This window comes from Podarcis tiliguerta (genome assembly GCF_965153285.1).
Source record: "Podarcis tiliguerta genome assembly, chromosome: 16".
NCBI classification, from domain to species: domain Eukaryota; kingdom Metazoa; phylum Chordata; class Lepidosauria; order Squamata; family Lacertidae; genus Podarcis; species Podarcis tiliguerta.
In genome coordinates, this window is record NC_139549.1 from 13,425,710 (window position 1) to 13,449,771 (window position 24,062).

Here is a 24,062-nt window from a genome sequence, read left to right on the forward strand (position 1 = left end):
GCAGAAGGTGCCAGGTTCCACCTTTGGCATCTCCAGGTAGGGCTGGCGAAGAAAGACCCTGCCTGAGACCCTGGAGAGCCACTGCCAGCCAGTGTAGATAATACTGAGCTAGGTGGACCAAGGGTCTAACTCAGTTCACAGCACCTTCTTATGTTCTTCCTATGAGACATGCCTGTTCCTCAAGACACAGGCAGCCTTTGAAATCTGTATTAATTAGGTGGAATTATGGAACTCTCTGCCACAAGATATGTCAATGGCCACTGACAGACCTCTCCTCTCCTCCGTGAATTTGTCCAATCCTCTTTTAGAGCTAAGTTAGACTCTTTATCAGTCACAACCAGCGGGAATCTGCCAACGAAAACCAGTTGCTGGTGGGCAAATGGGAGGATATTGGCCTTCACATCCTGCCCCTGGGCTCCCTGGAAGCATCTTGCTGTTCGCTGTATGAAACAAGATCCTGGATTAGCTGGACCTAGAGTATGACTCCACAGGGCAAATGCTTTAAGATTTCCCTGGTCAAATGTAACTGCAGATTGGCGAGGGGCCAGGCTGCCGATGCCACGGCATCTATCGTTACTGCGTCTTACCAAGGATAAGGAGGGTGATTCCGTTGAAGATGGCACCAACGTACGTCATCAGCCACATGACAACTGCCAGCTGCAGGCAAAACAGGATGGCACACTGTTAGCAAAAACCCGAGGCTGTTTATAGTAGCAATGCATCAGTAAGGCCACGCTGGAGCACGGGATCCTGTGAAGTTGTCCTCTTTGACCTCCCTGGACCAGCCTGCTTGCTGCAGTGCCCCATTTATTAGGACAGCTGCAGAAACTGATGTAGATGGCTGTGCCAACCTGAATTTCGGTGGTCATTCCCACAATGACTCCCCTTAGCCTTCATCCCCATTCAAAGCGAAGCATTTGCTTATGCCAATCCCTTGTTACCCATCCCTCTCTCATTTCACCCTACTCTTTCACTCTGCCTTTTCTTTCAAGGTTCAAAAAAGGTGGCCACTCGCCACAGGAGAGCGCATCTTTTTGCAAGAGGGCTGTGGCAGGGGGGGTTTCTACCATTTCCTGAGCCTAGAAAAGGACAGGAACTCCTCCACATTCTACACTGACCTCAGATTAACTACAAAAGCGGAATTCAGTCTCGCTGCATTCCAGTGGGTCCTGACTCAGCGTGGCATTGCTACCCATGTCTGGGCTCATGGTGACACCTTCCTGCTTTAAGTCTCAGGGAAAACAAGCACACATCCTTCCTCCTCAGCTCAAAGCAACAGGCACTCCAATGACACTGTGGTGGGAGCTGTTCTCTGCTTGAGGCCCCTGCTCTGTAGCCAGTGTTAGAAACTCAAATATATATAAGCTAGCGCCCAATAGTTCCTTAAACCAAGGTTAGCTACCAAAACAGAATGTCTAGTTGCCATTTTTGAGCAAGATAGCTCTAAAGTCTTATTTTTCAAATGATAGACCGACTGTGATTGATTCTCAGCAAAACACCTGGTTAGTTCAGATGACAGCCTTGAGCTAGGTTAAGAACCATGAGAACTTAAAAGAAGAAAAGTCACTTGATCCAGGGACAGTCCACATATCTATTGGCCTGTTCCAACCTCTTTTTCTTAAGGGTGACTGCTCCTGTTCTGATGCACAGAAAAAGCATTTGGATTCCTGGAATTCATTCAGATTGTGCAGATAAAATATAACTGATAGAATTCCACAGGAATGGTGTGTGAAAACACTCCAGATCCTAAAGGATCTCTAGGCATGTACCTCCAGGTGGTGGGTGCCCAGGCATCTTCACTTGGTCACGAGTGGTTGAAAGCCAGGTGCAAAATGTGCCTGGCTAATTCTGAGCACTGTCTGTAGCACACTTAGTACACTTAATCTGGCTCTCCACTGACCTTCAGCGAATCCACCAAGTCTTCTACCAGGAAGAGGCGCATGATGAGTTTCAGGGCGTGGTTGATGTGTCCCATAGCAGAGCTGACATAGTTGTGGAAAGCCTCAGAGGAGAGCGCAACGTCGACATCCAGGTAGGCTCTGGGAGGGGGAAAAGGGCAGAAAGCCACATTGTGGATAAAACTGAAGCACCAAATAGCAACAAACACTTCTGCACTGCCTGCCAGTCATGTTATGGCAGGTTCCTTCCTTCTGTAGAGTAGGCCAATTTTTTTATTAAACTCCATCATGGCTGTTGGGCTGGTGCTAACCATTTCCCCAGGAAGCCAAATAGGGAACAAGGCAGGGTCCTCTCTACCCTCAGGTGGCAAATGAAGGCCTGCCCTTCCAGCAGCAGCAAAGGACTAAGTCTGCCCTTTGATGACTGAAGGAGAGAAATGGTTCACCAACAATTAGACTTCTCCAGTGGGCACTCCATACTTATGCGGCGCCATCAACGATGAGCCAGTTTTAAATTAACAAGAGTGAGTCCTTAAGAAGAGCCCTGATGGACCTACTCCTGCCAATTTGAAAGTGGCTCATCGCTGCTGGCGGTGCATCAGTATACTAGAGGACAAACAAAGGATTCATTTTCAACGACGTGGCAAAAATGTATTTCTATAGAGACGACAATGCTCAAATGCTTCCTGTGAAACACACTACTATTTGGACTTTTCAGCATCAAGTGAAAATATCGTATGACAACACCCTGATATTTATAAACAACATCTTTTTTTTAATGGACATGCTATTTATCATACCAATAATAATCATTTCCCCCAGGGATTCTGAATGCAACAACTCAAATGTGTATTTCATTTTAATGCAATTGTATAGTTTCCTCTTCAGTTTTCATTTTAATACATTGTTGAATTACAAGTCTTTGTTTAAGCAAAGGGGAAAAATCTATTTTTAAAAAGGAGCCCAGTTGGATCAGAGGATCCGTCACGTCCTGCAAACTCCTTCCAACAGTGGCTAGAGCCAGATGCAGAGGGACTGCAGCTCAGTGACAAGTGCTTACACAGGAAAGGCCAGAGCGCATGAGAATATCCCGTTCAATCCCTGGCATCACAGGACAGGGCTAACTGGGCAGGGAAAGACTCCTGCCTAGAACTGTGGAGAACGACTGCTGCGCAGTGTGGGCAATGCGGAGTTGGATGGACTTGGTTTAAGGCAGCTTCCCCTGGTCCTCTGGGTAGTTTCCTGCTTTGCATGCAGACTCTCCCAGGTTCAATCCCTGGTGTGCCCAGTTAGGGTTGGGGGAGACCCCCATCTGAAAGCCTGGGGAGCCCTTGCCAGTCAGCAGAGACAATGCTGAGCTTTCGATGTACCTTCCTAAGGTCCAAGGTTTGATTCTCAGCATTTCCAGTTAAAACAATTGGGGACTTTGTAAAGCTGCTGCTGGCTGGAGTAGACGACACTAGATGAACAAATGCTCTGAACTTCCCAGAAACTCTCATACCTTACTTCTAGGCTACCTAGAAGCAAGAGCCCTCCTGTACTACATGCCTCTAGTATAATCATGTATGTAGTCACTGCTTTTGAACCTGGAGGCTCCATTTAGCTCTCACAATTGACAGCTACCCACAGAATTCTTCCTCTCCGTGCAATTACCTATGCTTCTTCGTATCCAATGTTAGCATTTACTACCTGATCTCATGGTCTCGAGTTCATGCAGGCCATTTTTCAGAAAGGATAAGCGAGAATGGAAATCTACTTAGACCAAACGGAACCTGGTGAGAACAGCAACGAACTCTACTGGCCCTGAGCCAAGCCCACTCACTTGAATGGATGCCCCTCTTCAGACTTCTGCACAGCCTGAATGACAGACTTGTAGACCCGGAAGCTGATGGTGACAGAGAGGAGTGCCAGGATGAGGTACGAGATGACGCTGATGACGCTGAAAGCAGCCAGGGAGAGCAGCAAGATCAGCGTGGTGCTGAAGACAAGGCCCGTCTTCTTCACATCCCGCCAGAAGACCAGATCGCGCACTGCCAAAGAGAGAAATGAGCACAAGAGGTCACTGGAGAGGGTCGGAAACTGCTGCAAGAAGAGCACGCAGGCCGTGCAATTCTAAGGGCAATAACCAAGGACCTTCTCTGCATCCTCCCAGCAGCCAAGGCATCCATGAAGCCTCTCGGGCCCCTGCTCCCCTCACTGCCCCTTGGTCGTGACATGGCGAGGAGGTTATCTTTTTCTCCCTTAGAGCATAGAGCAGGAGGAGGAAGTTGGAAGAGTGGCACTATCTCTCACTTCCTCTTTCAGCTCTATGCTTTTTCAAGGCTCAGATTTATTCTACTGGGTATGACTTCTACCCGGATTCCTTGGAAAAGCAAACATGCTCTCACACACGTGTTTTCTCTCCCAGGGCCGATCTAAAAGATGGGGAAAGAATTGTCCAGAGGGGTGGTACCCGTGGCACTTGCTCAAAAATCCAAATATGCCCATGGGGCCTAAAAAGGCTGGCAACCCCTGAACAAAGAGATGGCAGGTGGCTAACAGGAGAGGGCTTGGGTGATCACGGCACCACTGCTGTGGAATGCAGTTTTGAAAAAGGCCTGTTTGGCCCCATTCCTGCTACCCTTGGGCTGCTTTGCAACTTCTGTAAAAGGATACTGTGGACCAAATGACCAGTTATTTATAACCTGGCTGTTTCTGAAAACTTCTCATATACTTTAATTTATTGCAGCAAAACAAAACCAGATTTAGTCGGCACCTTGAGGATCTTTTCAAAAAGACAAAAGTGGGATATAAATCTGTTTTATGAATATAAATGCAATCTGCAGGCACATGAAGCTCTTGCAATCCCATCACCATCAAATTCAATGGGATGGAAGTTTGCAACCTGTGCACAGTCTTACCTGGAGGCAAGTCCCCTTGAACTCGGTGGGGATGGTGCTTACTCCCAAGTAGACACATCTAGGACTGCTATCTTAACAAACCATCTCAATTGCTTGAACTACGCCTAAGGACCATCACTGAAAAATATGGTTCAGTGGTGGCCTCCATAGTGTGGGGGGCTGCTAAGAGATTTTCCCTAGATCTCTAAGGAACGGTTTTTAAAATGGTAACTTGGTTTCAGCTAGTTGCAATGGGGCGGGGAGACATTACTATACAGTGGTACCTCGGGTTAAGTACTTAATTCGTTCCGGAGGTCTGTGCTTAACCTGAAGCACCACTTTAGGTAATGGGGCCTCCTGCTGCCGCTGTGCTGCCAGAGCATGATTTCTGTTCTCATCCTGAAGCAAAGTTCTTAACCTGAAGCACTATTTCTGGGTTAGCAGAGTCTGTAACCTGAAGCATATGTAACCTGAGGTACCACTGTATGTAAGAAACCACCCACTACATTGTTTGCGTTAGCATTTGTTGGCCTGCATGGCAGACCTGCAATACTATTTTATATGCTAAGTGAGGCTTAATTCATTGAAGCAGTCATCTATAACTGATAAAAATAGGTGTACATATATTTCAAACCCCCTGCAACAAATTTCTACCCTTTTCCAAACATACACCACCTTTCTGCATGGCTTCAAAATTTCTGAGTATTTTCTGTTTCTACCAAAGCTCTTTTTAAATACAAACATTCAGCCCTTCCCCTGCTCAAGATCCTAGAATCATAGCCTTGTAGAGTTGGAAGGGACCACGAGGGTCATCTAGTCTAGCCCCCTGCAATGCAGGAATTTTTCACCCAATGTGGGGCTCAAAACTACAACCCTGAGATTAAGAGTCTCATGTTCTACTGACCGAGCTCAGTCTTGTCCAAAGCACAGCCAAAACGATATATTTAATTTATTTACACATTTATAATCTGCACTTTCATAAAAAAAGATACAGCAAGGCAGGGTACAACATATAAGGCTAAAACCCAAAAATGTAAAAGAGAAGTTTTCAAAAGACGTCTAAAGGAAGGATGGTCCCTGCTGAACTTCTACTGGCAGGGAGTTCCATAGGGCAGCCTGGCCTGACACACTAAAGACTCAGCCCCTAGTGAAAGCCAACCAACACTCAGGGGTGTGGGAAAATCACCAGAAGTGCCCCCATCAGAGGAGCTCAGCAACTGAGGTGGAGAATTGGGAATCAAGCCATCCTTAAGGTACTTTGGGCATAAGTCATTTAGGGCTTGGTGCATTAACACAAAGGTACCTTGCAGCAAGGCAAAGTCACAGACTGGCTCCCTGCCACAACTTACCTGGGATTAACCCCCTCCTTGTTCCTACAGGGTATTTCCCAAAAGCAAGTGCTGTGGAGACTTAGTTTCCTAAAGAATGACAGCCCGGCTGGGGAGCCTGTGGCCCTCCAGATGTCGCTGAACTCCACCTCCCATCATCCCCCAGCCAGTCAAGGATGATGGGAGCTGTAGTCCAACACAGCCTCCCCACCTAGACTCTACAATATTTTAACGGCCCGCCTTCCAAATCAGTTGGTTGTTGCAGCGAAATTAAACCGTCTTTTGGAAACAGATGCTCAGGTTCGATTGCTGCTGGTAGGATGAAGGAATCCAGTTCAGGAATTAGGCACAGAAATCTCGTTGGATGTACCAGGTTTGAAAATGAGGGTCTCACCCACCCAGGCCTGCGTCAAAGGTGGTAGAGATGGCCCCCCTACTGTGCGGTTCTGGCCTGTAACACCCAGCCGCCTCTAGGAAGGGGGCACTGTTGCCCCACACCATGAGGACAAGCCCCTAGTCCTTGGATCTGCAGCAACTGGCGTTAGGCCAGCCCCCTGCTGTTTATTCTTCTAGAGAGAGAGGAGGGAGGCTGATGGGGGCTGAGGGAAAGAGACGCTGGTTCCTCTCCTGATAGGCTGGCTGCAGGCCACACCGCTGAGCTCAAGACAAAGCCTGGCTCCCAGTCCCAGCCCAGGAGAGGATAAAGGAAGGTGGGTTTGCCTCAGACAAGACACTGCGCTTGGCTGCTCTCAGGATCACCCCCCCAAAAATATATATATATATCACACACACACTTGCACATCAGGGTTGTGGGTGGATTTGCAACTTTGGGAGAGAAGCCAGCACAGCCAGTTCCTGCCCTGCACCTTCCCACTGCAGCCTCAGGAAGACCAAAAGAGAGAGCAGGTAGCTGGTTCAGGGCAGAACCCCATTGCTTCTGAGGGGGCAGGAGCAGAGGAGGGAGACTGGCTGCCCTCCTCCCAGCAAAAGCTCTTTCTGCTGCAACAGCTTGGCTGAGTCCCCCCCCCCCCAATGCATTAGCTGTCAAAACAGGCAGAAGTGGGAGGAGGTTGCAGGACAGAAAGAGGACAAAGGAACAGATCACGGGTCGCTTGCCCACAGCAAGGGTATGAAGGAAAAACAACAGCCCGCACATACACACAGCACGAGAGAGATGCTGGAAGTGTGGGTTGCTACAGCATCAACGCAGACATCTTGGCGATGATGCTTTCTGCAAATGCATCAAGAAGGGGAGGTGGATGGGGGGTGGCGGTGGTGCTGGGTAGATGATGGATGAGTAATCACAGCATCGAATAAGGCAGGAATGGAAGAGCGGAAAAGAAAGACGCCTGTCAGCGTCTCTCCCATTTCGCCGCTCTCTTGCTCGTGTTTACTAGTCTGCTGCAAGGGGCTGCTGGGAAGTCTTAAGCTCTGCTCGCCACCCTTTGGGACATTTAGCGTGCATTTTTCATGAGCCTGTGAAGAGCCAAGCAGGCAGCCAAACAGGGCTGTTTTGTACTGCAGCAGTCTCAGAACCTTAGCGCTCATTTTTTTTTTAAAAAGAGATGTTGCTAGCTCTCATGACTCTCATGAGGCAAAGTGTGAAGACTGGGAGCAGGGGATGCCTATTTGAATCTTCCATGTGGGGTGGGGTGGGGAGGCACAGCTGGAGGAAGGATTGCAGAAGGGCTGCAGTGCCCCCATTCTCAGAGGGGTTTTTTTTTTGTACTTCCTCCATGTCATGACTACCAGAAAACAGAATTAGGCAGCCAGATCCCGTTCCCTGTGTGGTAAGTGAAGTGGGCTAAAGAAGTGCCCTTCAGCTCACCATTCCTGTTGTTAGGCAGGCTGCTGGCTAATAATAACAGTCCAGGAAGGCTGGTTGAGATTTTGCTAGTGGGAACCCGACGGTGGCAAGAAATGCTCTCTTCATAACAGAACTTGTGTGCTTTTTGAAACGAAGTTATCCATCAGGTTTGGGGGAATGAAATAAACACTCTTTGAGCGGAAGAGACAAGCAGAGACGGCAGTTGCCTTGTAGATGTGCCTCCTTGCCTCTACTTGTATTATCTATTTTTTTTATTTAAACATGTCTATATTACTCTTGATCTAAAAGATTATCTGGGTGGTGTAAATATATGCAAATTGAAATAAAAAGTAACAAAGTATGATATAAAATTAATTAGAACTGAGCAAAATACATCTTAGAAACGCCATAAGGAATACCACCAGAAGCAGATACATAAATATCTGCCATTAAAAGCAAAAAGGAAAAACAACAGTCTTTAAAAGCTCGCTGAATTGAAAGAACCAGTTGTGCCTTTGAAAGGGAATCCTATGGGGTAGGAGACAACTCTGAAAAGGCCCCCACCCTGTCTTATTCATATTTGGAAATAAAGCAAATATTATGAGTCTCCAGCATTCTCTCTCATTTAAAATACATTAATCTCTGTACACCTGGAAATTGTGGTGTGGGTTGAGGTTCAATAAATTTGTATATGGCTTCCTAACTCAGAAGTCCTGAACTGGTTTACAAGCAAGGGAAAAAACACAATAATATTACAAGAACATGTTAAAAGCAAAGTTAACAATATAGTATCACTTGGTGCTGCCCTAATGCCCAAGCAAGTAAGACACACATAATATGACAACATGAAAGCTGCCTTGTATCAAGTCAGACCGGATTGGCTAGCCTAACTTAGTACTGCTTGCTCTGACTGGCAGCAGCTCCCAAGGAATCCAGCCCCGCAACCAGAGATCCTTTCCATTGGAGACTGTCAAACTGGGACGTTATGCAGCCAAAGCGTCTTGCCATCCCCTGAACTACCCCAGGGATTGAGCCTGGGACTTTACGCATGCAAAGCATGTGGCCCACCATGGGGCAAGGGCCCCTCCTAGGAGCAGCAGCACAGAGGAGGCATTTAAAACTCAGCACAACACTCTCTCTGTTCAGACATGGGAGAGCCACTCCCTCTTTATGGGAGATGGGCGACTGGCAACTCGCCAAAGATGAAAGTTTATAAAAAACCCTTTTCAGGCTGCTTGCTCCTTGACCCACAGAGGAGGGGAAAATAAAAATAATGATGGGTTTTGCCTCTCGTTAACCCCCACCCCTCTGCTTGCAGTTCAGCTTGAAAATAAAAACAAAGAAAGGGAGAGAGGAAAAGCATCTGCAAAAATTGAAGCCCGCAGCCCAAACAGAGCAGAAGCCAAGAATACCTCTGTTGTGCTTGTCTGGTATCAAGCCCATAAAAGCCATGCTGGTGAACAAAGGAGAGCAGGGGGAATACAACATGCACTCCCCAGGGTTGTGATGGGCTGAGATTTCCCTCACTGGGAGGAAGTCTTCCTAGCAACAACTTCTCCCCACCCACACCCACCTCCAAATGCAGAAAGATACTCTTACAGCATCTTTTCAAACAGGCAGAGAGGAAGGCCAATGCCCACCTTCCCTCCTTACGCAAGCAAAAGGTTATCTAAGTGTCTTGGGAGTGTGCAAATGAATACACACGAGTTCTAGACATGCGTGTGAGTTCAGACACACACCTTGTAACATGAGTGTGATTCATACTGCAGAGCTATACATCCATCAGCTACAGTGGAACACAATCTGGGATTACTCCTAGGTAAGTGAGCGTAAGATGGCAGACTCCTGCACATACAAACTTAGGTACAACTTAGCTCAATTGAGCTCCCAAATTTCTCTGTCTGATATTCAGCAATTCGGGGGGGGGGGGGGCATAATTTATGAACTACTTCATCCCCTCCACCGAAGTCCTTGTTCTCTTTCATATGCAGATCAATGCAGATTTAAAGCAATTGCTTCATTCCCATTACTGCTCAGCATTTTGTGGTTCTGTTTCAGGTAAGGTACCACAGTGTGGTTGTTACTGTTTTGGGTGTGGTGGGGGTAATATGTTTTTCTACTACAATTTTGGGGAGTTAAGCAAGTCATATAAGCACAAGGTTACACACCTCCCCTCCCCTGAAGAAATATAGAGTTCTAATAGGGCCAGTAGCACTAGGAGGGACTGGGCATCTTTCAAGTTTGCAGATCCCTCAGGTACTCCTGGAATCTCATCCTTGATGAACGCAGAGCAGGTTGATGACACTAAATTGCAGGGGAATGGCTGCTGTAAAACTAGGGTACCTATGGAGGGGCCCACTGCCACCCCTGTAGAGGTAAACTAACATAATATTGGTCTTTAGAGGGCCACACATGCAAGGCATAAAAAAGCAGCAACCAAAGAGTGTGTTTACCTGAAAATTCAGCCAGTAATTTTGCAATAGCATGTGGCATAGGAGGCTCGGGAAGAGGGGCCTGGGAAGATTTGTTGGGAATGTCGTGCCCGCCAAGGGCAGCAGGGGCAGAAGCCAGCTTCACGTCCACAGCTTGCTCAAGGCAGAGGGGTCTCTTCTCCAAGGCAGACTTCTGAACAGGACCTCGGGGGTCTGGGGGTACCTCGCAGTACTGCCCAGGACGCCTCCCTCCGGGAACCGAGACCTTGCTTGGTGGAAGTGGCTGCCTCTCTGTCTCAGCCTTCCTGCCGACTTCTTTGAGGGCCTTGATGGTGAGGTGCTCTTGCTCAAAGTCTTGAGTCGCCTTTGGTGGCTGCTGTGAATGGGGATCCGCCACCTCGGATCTTGCTGCTTTTAGCTCTGCTTCCGAGAAGGTCTCAACAGCGTCATCCGGAGATTCGCTCCCTTTGGAATTCAAGCACTCCTTCATAAAGCCCATAAAGCTCTCCCCATTGAGGGAGTCTGGACACACAGCCTCTTTTACATTGTCCAAGGGGAGGCCATCCATCCTGGGCCTTTTTCCAAGTAGGTCCTGTCCATAAGTGCACAATTCCTGCCCTGCTTTAGGAGGTATGCCAGGAGAGGGCTGTTTAGGCAGCAGAGAAGCAGCAACTGGGCTTCCCCCATGAACATTTGTCTTGGTCTGGATAGCTTCAAAGTCATCAATGGATCCCCAATTGCATTCCAGGGCCTTGGGTGGAATTGCGCCTTCTGGGCTGGGTTTACGTGGCTTGCTCCCTTTGTCGTCTATATGTACAACTGTTGTCTTGACAGAGTCAAGTGCCTTGGGGAGTGGCTTGCTGCTCTCTGCAGCAGTCTCATTTTGGGAGGCTGGAATCACAGTAGCATCTTCTATGACGGTGTCGTCCGACTCCCCAGAGCTGTCAGCATCAGCCATTTCGGGTAGGCTGGAATTTGGCCAGCGGACATCTGCCTTCGGCTCTGCTGCAGCGGTGGGAATGACTTTCACAACAGATACCTCATGACCGACTATGGCCTGCTTCTCATCCTTCTCCACTGGAGATGGGCTGTCTTTTTGGTGGATGCTGATTTTGAGGGGCTGGTGAGGGCTGGAAGCTTTGCTCGCTTCCACCTTGCCACCTACCGACCCAGCAGCGACGCCATTTGAATCTCGGGTAGGCGACGGCAAGAAGCCCGAGCTGCCAAAGTCATCGGGCTTGTCCTCCAGATCCTTAGGAATCATATCCCAGTTGAGCAGCTCACTCGTGAAGCTGTGCAAGTCACGGACACATTTGGACACTTCTTCCAGTGCTGCCGTTGTGCCTGAAGACTGGCGTGAGAGGCCAGGCCCTGGCGGAATTCGGCTCCCACCCCGTGGCTTCACTTGAAACTCACACACGCTATCTTCTGGGATGTCTGTGAGGAGCTCCCTTTCGCTGTGCATTACCCAGTTGCTACCGATATCACTGGAGTTGCTTGCAAGGACATCTTTGAATTCCTTATCAAATTCCAGTCTGTCAGCAATGACCTCAAATGGAGACTCAGGGGAATCTTTTTCCACAACGGCCTCACCAGCTACCATTGGGGATGTTGGGGAATGAGAGTAGGCAACCCTGGGTAGAGAGTGCTCGGGTTCGTCTTTTGGGTTGGTTAGCAAAGCCAATTTGGACTCTCCACTTGAAGCTGGTTTTTTGTGTTGGTCACATTTACTCAGATCAACTTTTCCATCTAGGGCAACACCTCCCTTAAAGTCATTATGAGTCAAGGAAGAAGCTTGTACCACCGGGTCACAGATGTGAACTTTGGATCCAACAGAGAGAGACGATTCCTCTAGGCCAGTGGATCCTACAGAGACTGGCCCTGCTCCCAAACCTTCACTGGTCCCATAGATGTGGTTCTGACTTTGGCCATCTACAAATTCTTTTCCTACATCTGAGGGTGCGGATTTGCCATTTCTTTCCCTCTGGTTTCCTGAATATGCTAAAAAAGCAGCTTGAGCTCCAGCTGATCAAGAGAACACAGGGGAGGAAGGAAATTGCAACCTTGGAAGCCCAAGTTGTTGGGACACATGGAAGAAGAGACACGGACCCATCTAGGGGCCCCCATTTTACAAACGGGATAAAAGGGAAAGAGCAGCAGTCACAGATTTCACAGTCAAGCAGGCAACATGCTCTTAGAACTAGGGAGACAAGACTCTGAAACATCTGCCTTGGCAAACATGCAAGAGACTGTCACCCATAGGACTTCACAAGGGAGCCACTTCACAGGGGAATTATGATCCACAGGAACATAAAAGCCACCAACAGTTAAGTTCATAGCAGATGAAGAGCTCAGGTCAGCCAAAATAAAATAAAATAAAATATCTAAGTGTGCAATGGTGAGCATGCCGGGTGGATGAATAGAAGTAACCCAAATCAGTGCATGTAAACAGAATAATGCTGGTCGCTTACAGGGTGGCATGGCTGCAGGGAGATGCACCCCAGTTCTGATAAGCTGTCAATGTTTGGAGGGGCTTCTTGAGCAAAGTGTCTAGGAACTCTGAAGCTCTACAAGAATGGCATGTTTTACTAGTTTGCAACAGCCTATGCTGCTTCCACAGGACAGAGCAAAAAGGCCCTTCCAACTACTGTCACACCAAGTAATAGAGCGAACTGGAGAAAGACTGTAGCTCAGCAGGAGACCACATGCTTTGCATGCAGAAGGTCTCGGGATCAACCCCAGGCATCATATCCTGAGGGACAGCTCAGCCTGTAGAGCATGAGACACTTAACCTCAGGGTTGTGGGTTTGAACCCCACGTTGGGTGAAAGATTCCTGAATTACAGGGGATTGGACTAGATGATCCTCATGGTCCCTTCCAACTCTACAAATGTATAGCTGTGATAAATGAGGCTGTACTGGGAAAGACCCCTCCATGAAACTCAGGAGAGTATTAACACCACAAGGCTAGGTGCACCTAAGATCTGACTATATCCTTCCTATGGATGTTGTGTGCCCTCTGCCTTGACTGAGCTATCCTGTCCTTTCTAGGTGTCAGAGAGCCCTAAGATGGGTAATTCTATCAATGCTTCTGGAGTGGGTTGACACGGCACGAGCAATACTGGAAACCACTCCCTAGGCTTGGGGCAATGGTTGAGAAAGGCACTGGAGGGGTGTGCCAAGAGCCTAAGGGCACCAGCCCACATATTGCAATAGAACCGAGTTTCAGTTACTCAGTGGATTTTTCTTCTCAGTCACCTGACACTTAGAATGCCATGGGAAAATAAAGCTGGAACCGTGACAGGCTGTTTCTTGGACAAGTGCAGTATTACAGCCAGAAGGCATCATCCACAAGTGAGCTTCTGAAAAACTGCATTCTGGACTAATGGTTGGAAGTCCACAGCAGAAATCTCCCCTTTGTGTACAGAATCTAGACGGGAAGGGTGCTCATTTCTCCTGCTCATTATCCTCATGGAGCCACCTTAAGTGCCCTTAACGACAAAAAGGCAGGGAAGAAATCCTCATTAACGAACATGAACACGTCCCCTTCTTGCTTCACGAAACATATCACGGTTATGACTTCACCCATCCAGTCTCAAACCATGAAAGGTCAGGTGACACTTGAAACTTTTCATGGTGCCACTATATTGTATTCTGAATTTAGCCAGTGAGGACATGCTCTAGGAAGGAAGTCCTGATGACAGCTTGTTTTCTTGAAAGAGGACCATTTGAGCACAGGACTCTCTACTGAAACATTTTAGCCACTGCCTTGATTGCATCAAAGAAACAAGCTCCTGAAACATGGAACGGCTATTCTCACATCTTCACCCCACCTCACTGATTTCAAAGCAACTCGCTTCCATGCAAGACTACCCTGGGTCACAGGTATGGCGAGGAGTCCCTGTGATGATGCATAAGCCTGTTGGGTCTGTCAACTATCTAGTGCAGGAGCAAGCAACCTAAAGCTAATGAGTTCAGCGTTCAAAATTAGCCAGGTGCCAGGCACATTTTGTGACTGGGGATTGTCAGAATGCGAGCACTTTGAGAAGTCTTGTCGCCATGCATGGTGACGGAGACTCAAGAATAAAATTGCTGCCGCTGATGCTGAGGGCATAGGAGGAGAAATTCCTTCCCAGCTGACTCCAAAGTAGGCTCGCTGCTGTGTAGTGCAAGTCACCCTTGCAAAGGTGACTAGACTTGTTTTTGTGCCCATAATGTAGGTTCCAGAAGCCATGTGGCAAATAGCTTTTCTATCCTAGTTTCTAACACTGGAAGAGTCGTAGGTGGCCGTAGGTGGCAAGAAGGCAGGGGGAAATGGGGTGGCAGAAGAACAGAGAAAGAAATGGAATGGCTCCATTCACTTTTAGCTCTGACCCCGCCTACTTTCTGGGTCTGCCCTGCCTACCAAAGTTCTATCGTCCCCAATCTACTTCCAAGGGAGTGTGGCCCAGCAGAAAATGGGCTGCCCTCCCCTGATCTACCGGGGTTGGTGGACAGACCCCATGGTGCATGTGTGCCGGTGGCAGCGCAACAATTTAAAACAGTAAGAAAGAGAAAGAATGAGGGTATGCCTATACCAGGGTTTCCCAAACTTGGGAAATCCCATCATTCCTAGCTACCATGGGATGATGGGTGTTGGAGTCCCACAACAGCTGATGACCAAAGTTTGGGAAACCTTGGCCTACACTACTAGTTCTATACAGCTGGTTAATCTATCAAAACTTCTTATCTGCCACCCGCTGATGGGAACTGTAGGGGTGCTAAGGAGTGTTACCGACTCCTCACCCCACCAAATTGCAATTCTCAGGATTTTCTAGAGAGGCAGAATGGCAAACCAGTATGTCTGATGTGTAAAGTATGCCAATGGGGAAAGGAGCGAGGGAGGGCTATATACACCTTAAATTAAAGCTGGGGCCCATGTTGCAGCTGAAGGCTTAAGTTGGGTCCCAGATTTGAAAAGGTTGACGGTCACGAGCATACCTGCTGGGGAAGGTCAGTAGTAATAGGCAAGCTGTGCTTCAGGGAAGCCCAATGCCCAGTTCTGGTCTTGTTGAGGAACTGTCTGAAGATCATGCCATGGAGGAACAGAACAAAGTTCCAATACAGCAGATGTGACGTAAAACTTTAATGTCACTTGCCTGAGACAGCTCAGCCTTAAAAACAACTGCATGCCTATAAGTGCTCCTCTTTACCTCCAACTACAAGCCTGGCATGTACACCAGTTACAGTCAAGGAGAGCCTGAATAAGGTCTTAATGCTCAAGAGAAGCACACAGATTAGTAAGGTGAAATTTTGGTTTTAAGGCAACTACACTGAGCAGAAGCAGGGAATTTACTCACAAACTTGACGGAGCTTAAAACTCTTATTACCATCTACTTTCGAATAGTGTAAGTCTCAGTACCCTCAGAATCGTCCGCTGCTTGATGGCATTTAAATGCCCATCTCAGTGGTAATTTGCATTCTGCACACAGAAGAGCCTAGGTTAAATCCCAAGCATTTCCAGTTCCAAGGATTCTGGTAGCAAGGCCAAGAAGACCACTTCCTGAGGATCTTGGAGAGGCACTGCCCATCCGAGTAGACAACACAGAATTAGGTAGACCAATAGGTAGACTTGGTATAAGACAACTTCATTGACATTCTTTAACTTGCAGGAGTGCCTACAACTCAGTAGCAGAATGCTCACTATATGTAAAAGGTCCAAGATCAACCTCTGGCATTCTCCATGGAGAGAAGTAAGAACCTTCCTTGGACAGATGTCACAGTAGAGTGTACCAGGGTAGATGCACCAAGGACTCTGCTTCAATAAAGGCAACTGTCCCCAACCTGGTGCCCTCCATTAGTTTTTGGCCGTCCAACTCCTGTAATCCGCAACCATCCACTATATTCACTGGTGGTGATGGAAGTTGGGAGTCCAGCAACATGAGTACATGAGGCTGGGGAAAGCTGCAATAAGGCAGTTTTTGTGGGGGTTACCCCGTTAGTCAGTAGCCTTACGAAGAGTGGAATTATTCTCAGAAATCTCCCTCAGGCCATTCTGAAAAGACAGACATCAGGAGTGTGGCATATATGTTACAATAGGATATAATCTATCTCCATTGTCCTGCTGGACCCAGCAAGACACACAATGAAAGAGACATGGATTGGCAAGACCAGGTAGCACAACGTATTTGCACTTCAAATTTTCAACGTCAGCTTTAAGTCAGGCCCAGAGGACAGCAGCCTGCCTAACTTGGAAGCAAAACAAAAACCACCTGCAAATCATTTCAATCTATTTCAATCTGCACTAATTAAGTCACCCATCACCTGGACATCATCTCTGGCTAGAATTCAACTAATTTTTACTCAAAATAGACATGCTGCAACAGACCTTGGCTTAACAACAAGAGGGCTCCTTACATAAGGGTACAGTGCAGTAGTTTTTGCCTTGCATTAAAACAGAAATTCTCTACCTTTTCAGTTTTCAAACACACATTTCCAGCTCTTTTTTTCCTAGCTTTTAAATAAAAGCAGATCTTGTGGTTGTGGGCACACTATCAAATTAAAGCAGTGGCTTTCCAACAGTGTGCCAGACAGTTGTGATACCCTCATTAAGGTAGCTTTTCCCACTGCAATACTCAGAGACGTGTTTGGACACATTCTAGGCCCAGTAGGTGCCATGAGTATATTGAGTGTGCTTTAGAATCCTTTGGAATATACAATGGTTCTTCAGTTGATTAATAAGGGTGGAGAGCCTTTGTGGAGGGTAGGGAGCCTGAAAACCAGTGGGTTAAAGGTTCCAAAGCAGGAACAGATTTGAAAGGGGCTCCAAGTTGTCCAATCTCTTTACAATAGTCATGGCTATATCACAATTTAGTTGCCAGAGCTGTGACCTGGGCTCACAAATTCCCTTATGCAATCCTGATTCCCCCCCTGACTGTTCAATTTACAATAACCATGGTTTGTTGTTATGTCCAAAATGGAGTAAGCTACGGTCACCACCAAACCATAGCTTACCTGAAGGCCAGAAATCAGTTCAAACCAAGGTTTCCAATTCTAGTTTGGAGGCAAATTGCCCATAGCTTGTGCAAGTAAGATGTCATGGCAAATGAGTTGTTGTGAATCACAAAGCGAGAGTGCGAGGAATCTGGGCATGTGGGAGGAGAGGGAGAGGGAAAAAGAGTGGGTGAACTTGAGGCATAGTCTGGCTGTAACATCAGAATTTGCCATAATATCTGGTTATGTCACTGCAACCCTAACCACCTTACCTATCTTCCATATCAGCCCTTGGAAAAACAAAACAAAACCCAAATGCTACCTTGATTCTGCTAAGCAAGAATAAGCCCTCAGATTCCCCCCCCCCCCAGTTTAATCAAATTTACATGAATTGTTTCCATTGCAGAATCAAGGAGGATTTTTGGATCAGAGTCAGGATTTCTTTACCAGCACATGCCCTAGAGCCCCTCCTGACTAAGCATCTTGCCCAGAAATTTTAGTCGCCTGCATGCTTTACTGCCATTGCCACCCCACACCTCCATTTTCTGCCTGCCAAATCAAACTGGCGAGTGCTCGGTTTCTTCAAAAAGCAAGTTTACACAGACAAAGGTGAAGCTCTTCAAGAGAGAGAGAGAGAGAAAAAGAAAAACACAGCGTGCAGAAGCAGCCATAGAAATAGCACGTGATAAGCCACAGCACCAAGATAAGGAAATCAGCCAGGACTTTGCAGCCAAGCTAGGTCTGGAGGGAACTTTAAGTATTAGGGGGGGGGGGGAGTGAGAAGAAAAATGTTTTTTGTTGTTGTTTACAAAAAAGGCTGTAACTGGTTTGCTGCTGTTTGCCCCAAATGTCTTTCATTGTAGCAGCTTCCTATTCTGGGGCTGAAAGCATTTCAGATGCCTAAATCATTTCAGTCTACCCCCTGAATGCAAGGTGCTAAGGACAAACAAAAGGGCCCCACAGGGTTGGGGAACCCTCTGGCCCTCCAGATGTTGCTGGACTCCACTGCTGGCTATGCCAGCTGTGGCTGACTAGAGTTGGGAGACGAAGAACATCTGGAAGGCCATAGATTCCCTATTCCTGTTCTAGAATAGGCCATCATGTTGCCCACTGGATTTTGTTGGGACTCCCAACTTCTGGCAAGCCCAGCCACAATGACCAAAGGTCAGGGATGATGGGAGCTGTGGTCCAAAATCTGGAGAGTCACAGGTTGGCTACCCTTTGTGGTAGTGACATCTAGCAGGACACTGTTTGGAAACAAGATGCTGATTGGCCAGGGCAATTCCGAGGCCTGCTCTGGTCTCAACTGGGGTGGTTAGGATATATCTTGACAGCCAACACTCCCTTTCAGCTGCATGACGCAGTGGACAATAACCCACAGTATCGGGTGTAGCTGTAACAGTGATGAAATGGCTGCCAATGGGGTAATGCAAGGCAAAATGCTGGACTGACAACAACAACACCAACAGTGTTGCTGATGTGGAATGAATTGCGACCTGGTTCTCAAGATCACACCTGGCTTGCACCTTGGCGTGTCAGCATGCTCATATGGTGCTTATAGCAAGTCACAACTGTGGGTGTTTTAGCAAAACAAAAAGCAGCCAACATTTCAAACCCAAACCCTCCATCAGCAAATAGCTAGCTCTGGGGGCGGAAATGGCTACCACTTTTCACTGGGCCAACCTGTGCTGGCAGTGGGAGGAAACCTAAGCCAGCGTGAACTTCTAAGGCCTTGCCTGAAATGCTGTGTTGCTCAGGGTGGAGAACCTGTGGTCCCTACAGATGTTTTTACGCTCCAATACCCTTCAGCTCTCCACAGCATGGCCAAGAACCAAGATGGGAAGTGCAATTCAACAACTGCTGGAGGGCTGTAGATTCCACACTCCTGGATGCAGGTCCTAAGTTTCCACCTCTACTAATGGTCATGGGGAGTGGTTTTATCCAAATTGTGTTCTGGGGAGCCCTGGGGCTCCTCAGTGAGAAGATCAGGACTGGCAGACAAACTTTGTCAGATCAGATCATATGCTACTAGTAGTCTCCTCATGTAATGTAAAGTCACAGGTGAATGTGAGTGTGTGTGTGTTTCTAGCACAGGTTTGTAAATAAGCTAACTAAAATTATTAGCCTGCGATGAGGCCTGCATTTTCATGCTGGCAGTGGAAGAGGGGTAGGCCCATCCTGCATGGCCTGCATAGAAGCATGGCCTTCTGCCTCTTTGTAGACTGAAGAAGAAGGTAATCTTCTACCACACTGACTGGCTACCTAGCGAACTGTTCTTCTTTGCCAGCCCCCTCTGCATTTCTATACTGGTCATGAAGGAGCTTTTCTTCCTCTGCACTTAGCACAGAAACCGAACTGCCCAAATGGAATTCTTAGTTGCCTACTAGGCAAGCTATTCTAGGGCACAATTCTGTTTATGTGTTCCAACATTCCTCCATCTGGAGCCCTCTTAAAACTACAAGCCTAGGAGCCCCTGCCAGCATGGCTAATTAGTTGCAACTTGGGAGTCCAAAATATTTGGAGGGCACCAGGGTGGGGAAGACTGACTATGGACCAATGGTTAGGGGTCCACTGGCCCCTAAGTCTGGCCAACACCCGGCATTCTCTGCGAGGTATCTTGGCGTATAAAGAGTTCCATGGAGGTGAAAATTCACCTAATGGAAGGTAAGATGTGAGATTCTGAATCCTCTTGAAGACAGACATCAGCACCATTATTCATGTGACTTCACTGAGAAACATTAAGGGTGGGAAACATAGAAATTTTGTTTCATTGCAATTGAAGCCTACTATTTGCTTTGTCATGGAATAAGGTATGGGGAACTGGTGGCTTTCCAGATGTTGCTGGACTACAACTGCCATCATTCGGATCATAGGCCATGATGGTTTGGGCTGACGGGAAATGTAGTCCACCAACATCTGGAGAGCCACTGGTTTCCCATCTCTGGATCAAGTTGTCTTCAAATTCCTTCTTACCTGGTCTTGTTATTTAAAGCTGCCATAGGAAATCTGACCATATGGTCCATCTAGTCCGGTAATGTCTACTCAAATTGGCAACAGCTCTCCCAAATCCCTTCAACTGGAGATGCCAAGGATCAAATGTGAGATCTCTGGTATGCAAAGCATGAGCTTCACCATGGAGTTATGGGCCCTCCCTTATTATGTAACATACATAATATGTAAGCCTATCCATACCCTCCTCACCAACTGTATTAAAGAGCCAAGAGAATTATCAACTCTTCAGCACCTTCCCTACCAGCATCTTCCTGGTACATCACACACCTCCTTCCCAACAAAGGCAGGTCCCGCCATTCCTTCTAACTGACTTTGTATGACTGCGAAGGAAACCCACATCAACACTGCCAGCACCAAACTATCTGCTGCCCAAGGCATGCAAGCTGGAAAGAGTTTCCATTCATTCACTTTAGCAGAGAGTCCAGGACAGCAATTTTCCAAACTTTGTACCACTACAGGCCACCAACCTGTCTGCAAAGTACATACTGAAGCATCTTCTATGGGAGCCATTGTGCACTGTAAAGATTCTGGGGCATGATCTGTCAAGCGTACCACACTTACAGGGCACCGGGCAGGTCCGTTGGACCTCACTGCCCCGCTTGTGACATATGTAACCAAGTGCATGCTTAACTCTCCCTTACAGCCACACATCACATGGGAAGATTGTTAAGCACAGCCAAGCTGGACTTCAGGAAGTTGCTTACTACTATTGCTGAACACTCAGAGGTACCTCTTGAGTGCCCTAGAGCAGAGTTTGAAAACCAGAAGCCTAGGATGCAATACTATCCAACAAGACAACTACATAAGGGTATGGCTGTTCTGTTGATTATTGTTAACTTGAGCAAAGGAGATTTATTTTGTGAAACATGTCACAACGCCTTGGAGAGGCCTACTGGAGCCATACTGAGATTGTACTTCCTTTCTAAACTTGAACTCCTGAAACTTCACAATCTGGAGTTTTTGATCTGAAATTTTGCCCCTTCACAGATGGGGCAACCAAGCCCCCACTCTCCCTGAAAGATATATTGTTTCACTGAACAATAATCCATGTACTTTTAGCAAATATGGTGGTTTCAAGACTGCACCTTTAACACAGACAAGAGTTTAACGTTACAGCTTGCTAGAAATAGTAATGGGAAGATAGACACTAACTATACTAGGCCATGAACGAACCACTGTTGACTATAACCCAACAAGCTGTTATTGAGCTAGCTAGAGGATGTGTGGGATAAATTGAAAGAGATGAACCTTATCCTGCTCCCAGTTACAGCCTCTTTTGCAACATTTTTCTTTTAGCAGGGGTACAAGAAAAATGACAGACTTGCCTTGTGAGGTCGAAAAGAGAGAGACAGGCTGAGAGGAAGAAACAAAGGAATCTGAAAGGAAAATACATAGGATGAGACTTGATGACCTTGGAAAGGAGGAAAAAACAAACATTACAGCAGCTTTGTAGTTCCAGATGTCTCAGCTGTACCTGGGCCACGGGAGAGGGGCTGAGGAAAGATCAGCAGCTACTCACTCACCTGGCTGCAAAGTTTTATGAAGTTTCTACGACAGCAAAGCCAAACTGAAGGATATTATCCATCTGCTCAAGAAGGGAAAAGGATAACCTTGTCACACGACAATACCTACAACACACTTTTTTCCTTCTGATTTTTCTTTTTCTTGCTTGAAATGCCAGGAAAAGAACAGGTATGTAACAAGCAACTAACTACACTTCAGGGTAATTGGAAGGCTTTGGGCAACTGCTTAAATGAGACTTTAGAGAGAGAAAACTGGTCAACCCCATTTTACACAGAGGCCACAGCCTCAGATGTGCAAAGCTAAGGGCAGCCAATGTGGCCCCTGTCCGAGTCTGGTTACTAGATCATTTCCTGCAGCTCCCGAAGTTGAGTACCTGGATGCAGCAGGAATGACAAAATTAGCTTCGCCGTGCCAGCTTTCCTGCACTGGCTTTCAATGCAAAGTTAGTGAGAAATGAATTCAACTTCCTTATAAAAATAGGTAGAGGAATTTTGCCAGGCCACTGAAACCCGTCTGAACCCTTACTCAAACCCTTTCTAAAACACACAATACATATCAAAACATACTATCAGTTATGCTACCAGAATCTGCAGTCAAGAGCCTAAAAACGCACCCCTCACTTATTGCTGATTCTTCTCTCTCCAATCACGTCACACCCTCTGCTGTCATTTTGCTTTCTGTGCTCCTCACACCTCCATTCTCAGCCAGCATCTAACCAGAAAACAGCTCCGTTGCCCAAGCCCAACATCCCCTTCTTGCTGGGAAAGACAGAAATGAGTTCTTTATGCCAAACCATGATTCACATCTGCCTTCCCCAACCTAGTGCCCTCCAGATGTTCTGAACTCCCAACTCTTATTAACCCTAGCCATTGCCCACGTTGGCTGGACTGATGGGAGCTGGTGAGTTCAGAACATCTGTGGGGCACCAGGTTGGGGAAGGCTGGTTCGTACTAACCATAGCTTAGCATCCAAACCATGGTTGAGCTCCACAATTTTACTTGCCAAGGCATGCATTCAGATAGCCCTTGGGCAAGTGTGATGAGCCCCAGGCTTCCTTGCAACCTCACTGCCAGTGGGGCAGAGGATTCCCACCTGCTCCCCCAGCCCAAAGTTCAGAGGGAGAAAGGGATTTGATTTGGCAATATGAGCTTCCCTTTGTCCTTGAGCTCAGAGCTGGAATAGGGAGAGAGAGGCACACATGCATGCATGGGACAGCTGACATATGCAGCCAGTCAAAGCAAGCCTCCGCCTTCCCTACTCCAGCTCCAAGCTGGCTTGGAACATGGACACAGACACTCACGAACACACCTGTTTCTGCATTGTGTGGCACTTCCCGCCCTTCTAACTGCAAACTGGGAGCTATGGAGAGGGGGCAGGGGGCTTGCGCCTTCTTTAACGCTTTCCAGGTGCCTGGGCATGGCTGCTCCCCCTTCAAAGGTTTTCTCCTACCAAAACTTTCAATTTGTAGTTTTAGCACACACTATAATTAGCTGCTGCACCAAGTTTTTACAGGACATATGATTTTTGTATTATATATATATATATTACTAATTACATTAGCCTTTGTAAGATTTTTCCTGAAAGGCAGGCTACTACATTTTAATAAATATAATCTATGGCCAACAAGGATATGTGTTACAAGGGTTGTATCCAAAGAAGCCGTTGAAATCAATGATCATCAATAACAAGTTCATTGATTTCAACTGGTTTACTCTGAGTAGGGTTTAATCGGATGCATCCCAAAGTATCTGAAAGTGCGGTTTCTAACACACAACTTTGAGAAGTGATTGTCTCTCATGGACTACAGTACATGAAACTTGAGGTTCAGTGTGGAATTGCCAAAAAGGATTGTGTCCAACCCATACCTAAGGAATCTCACATTCTGCAGTCTGCTTAAGGCTAGAACTATGGCCTGGAAACTGTACATGACAAAACCAGTTTATCCACTCTATCACAGACTTTGGTAGATGACTCATATTTTCCAGAGTAACTGTACAGAAAAGAGAGAGAACAAGCTTGAAAACCTGACATGCCAGGCTGGGAACTGGTATTGGCAATAATTCCTTAGGGGAAAAAAGAAAGGGAGGAGGCTCTCGCCAGTTGCTTCTCATGCTTATCCCTGCCCAAACACCCCTCCGCAAGGGAAAAATTTCAACACCAGAGCTTATTTAGCAACAATGAACAGCAGCTCTATGCAGACCATAGATGACA

General features: G+C 47.1%; 1 protein-coding gene and 1 long non-coding RNA gene across 2 annotated transcripts in view; both read right to left on the minus strand.

Annotated features, from left to right (window-relative positions):
- LOC310667114 overlaps positions 1-24,062 on the minus strand; it is a 196,342-nt gene that overhangs the window by 49,250 nt on the left and 123,030 nt on the right. The window lies entirely within an intron of this gene.
- RTN3 (reticulon 3) overlaps positions 1-24,062 on the minus strand; it is a 43,304-nt gene that overhangs the window by 4,587 nt on the left and 14,655 nt on the right. Inside the window, exons 2-6 of the mRNA XM_083418728.1 lie at positions 21,653-21,703; positions 10,366-12,369; positions 3,721-3,928; positions 1,901-2,039; positions 588-657 (exon numbers count right to left, since the gene is read on the minus strand). Of these exons, the coding sequence (XP_083274854.1) occupies positions 588-657; positions 1,901-2,039; positions 3,721-3,928; positions 10,366-12,369; positions 21,653-21,703 (2,472 nt within the window). The remainder of the gene's footprint in view (positions 1-587; positions 658-1,900; positions 2,040-3,720; positions 3,929-10,365; positions 12,370-21,652; positions 21,704-24,062) is intronic.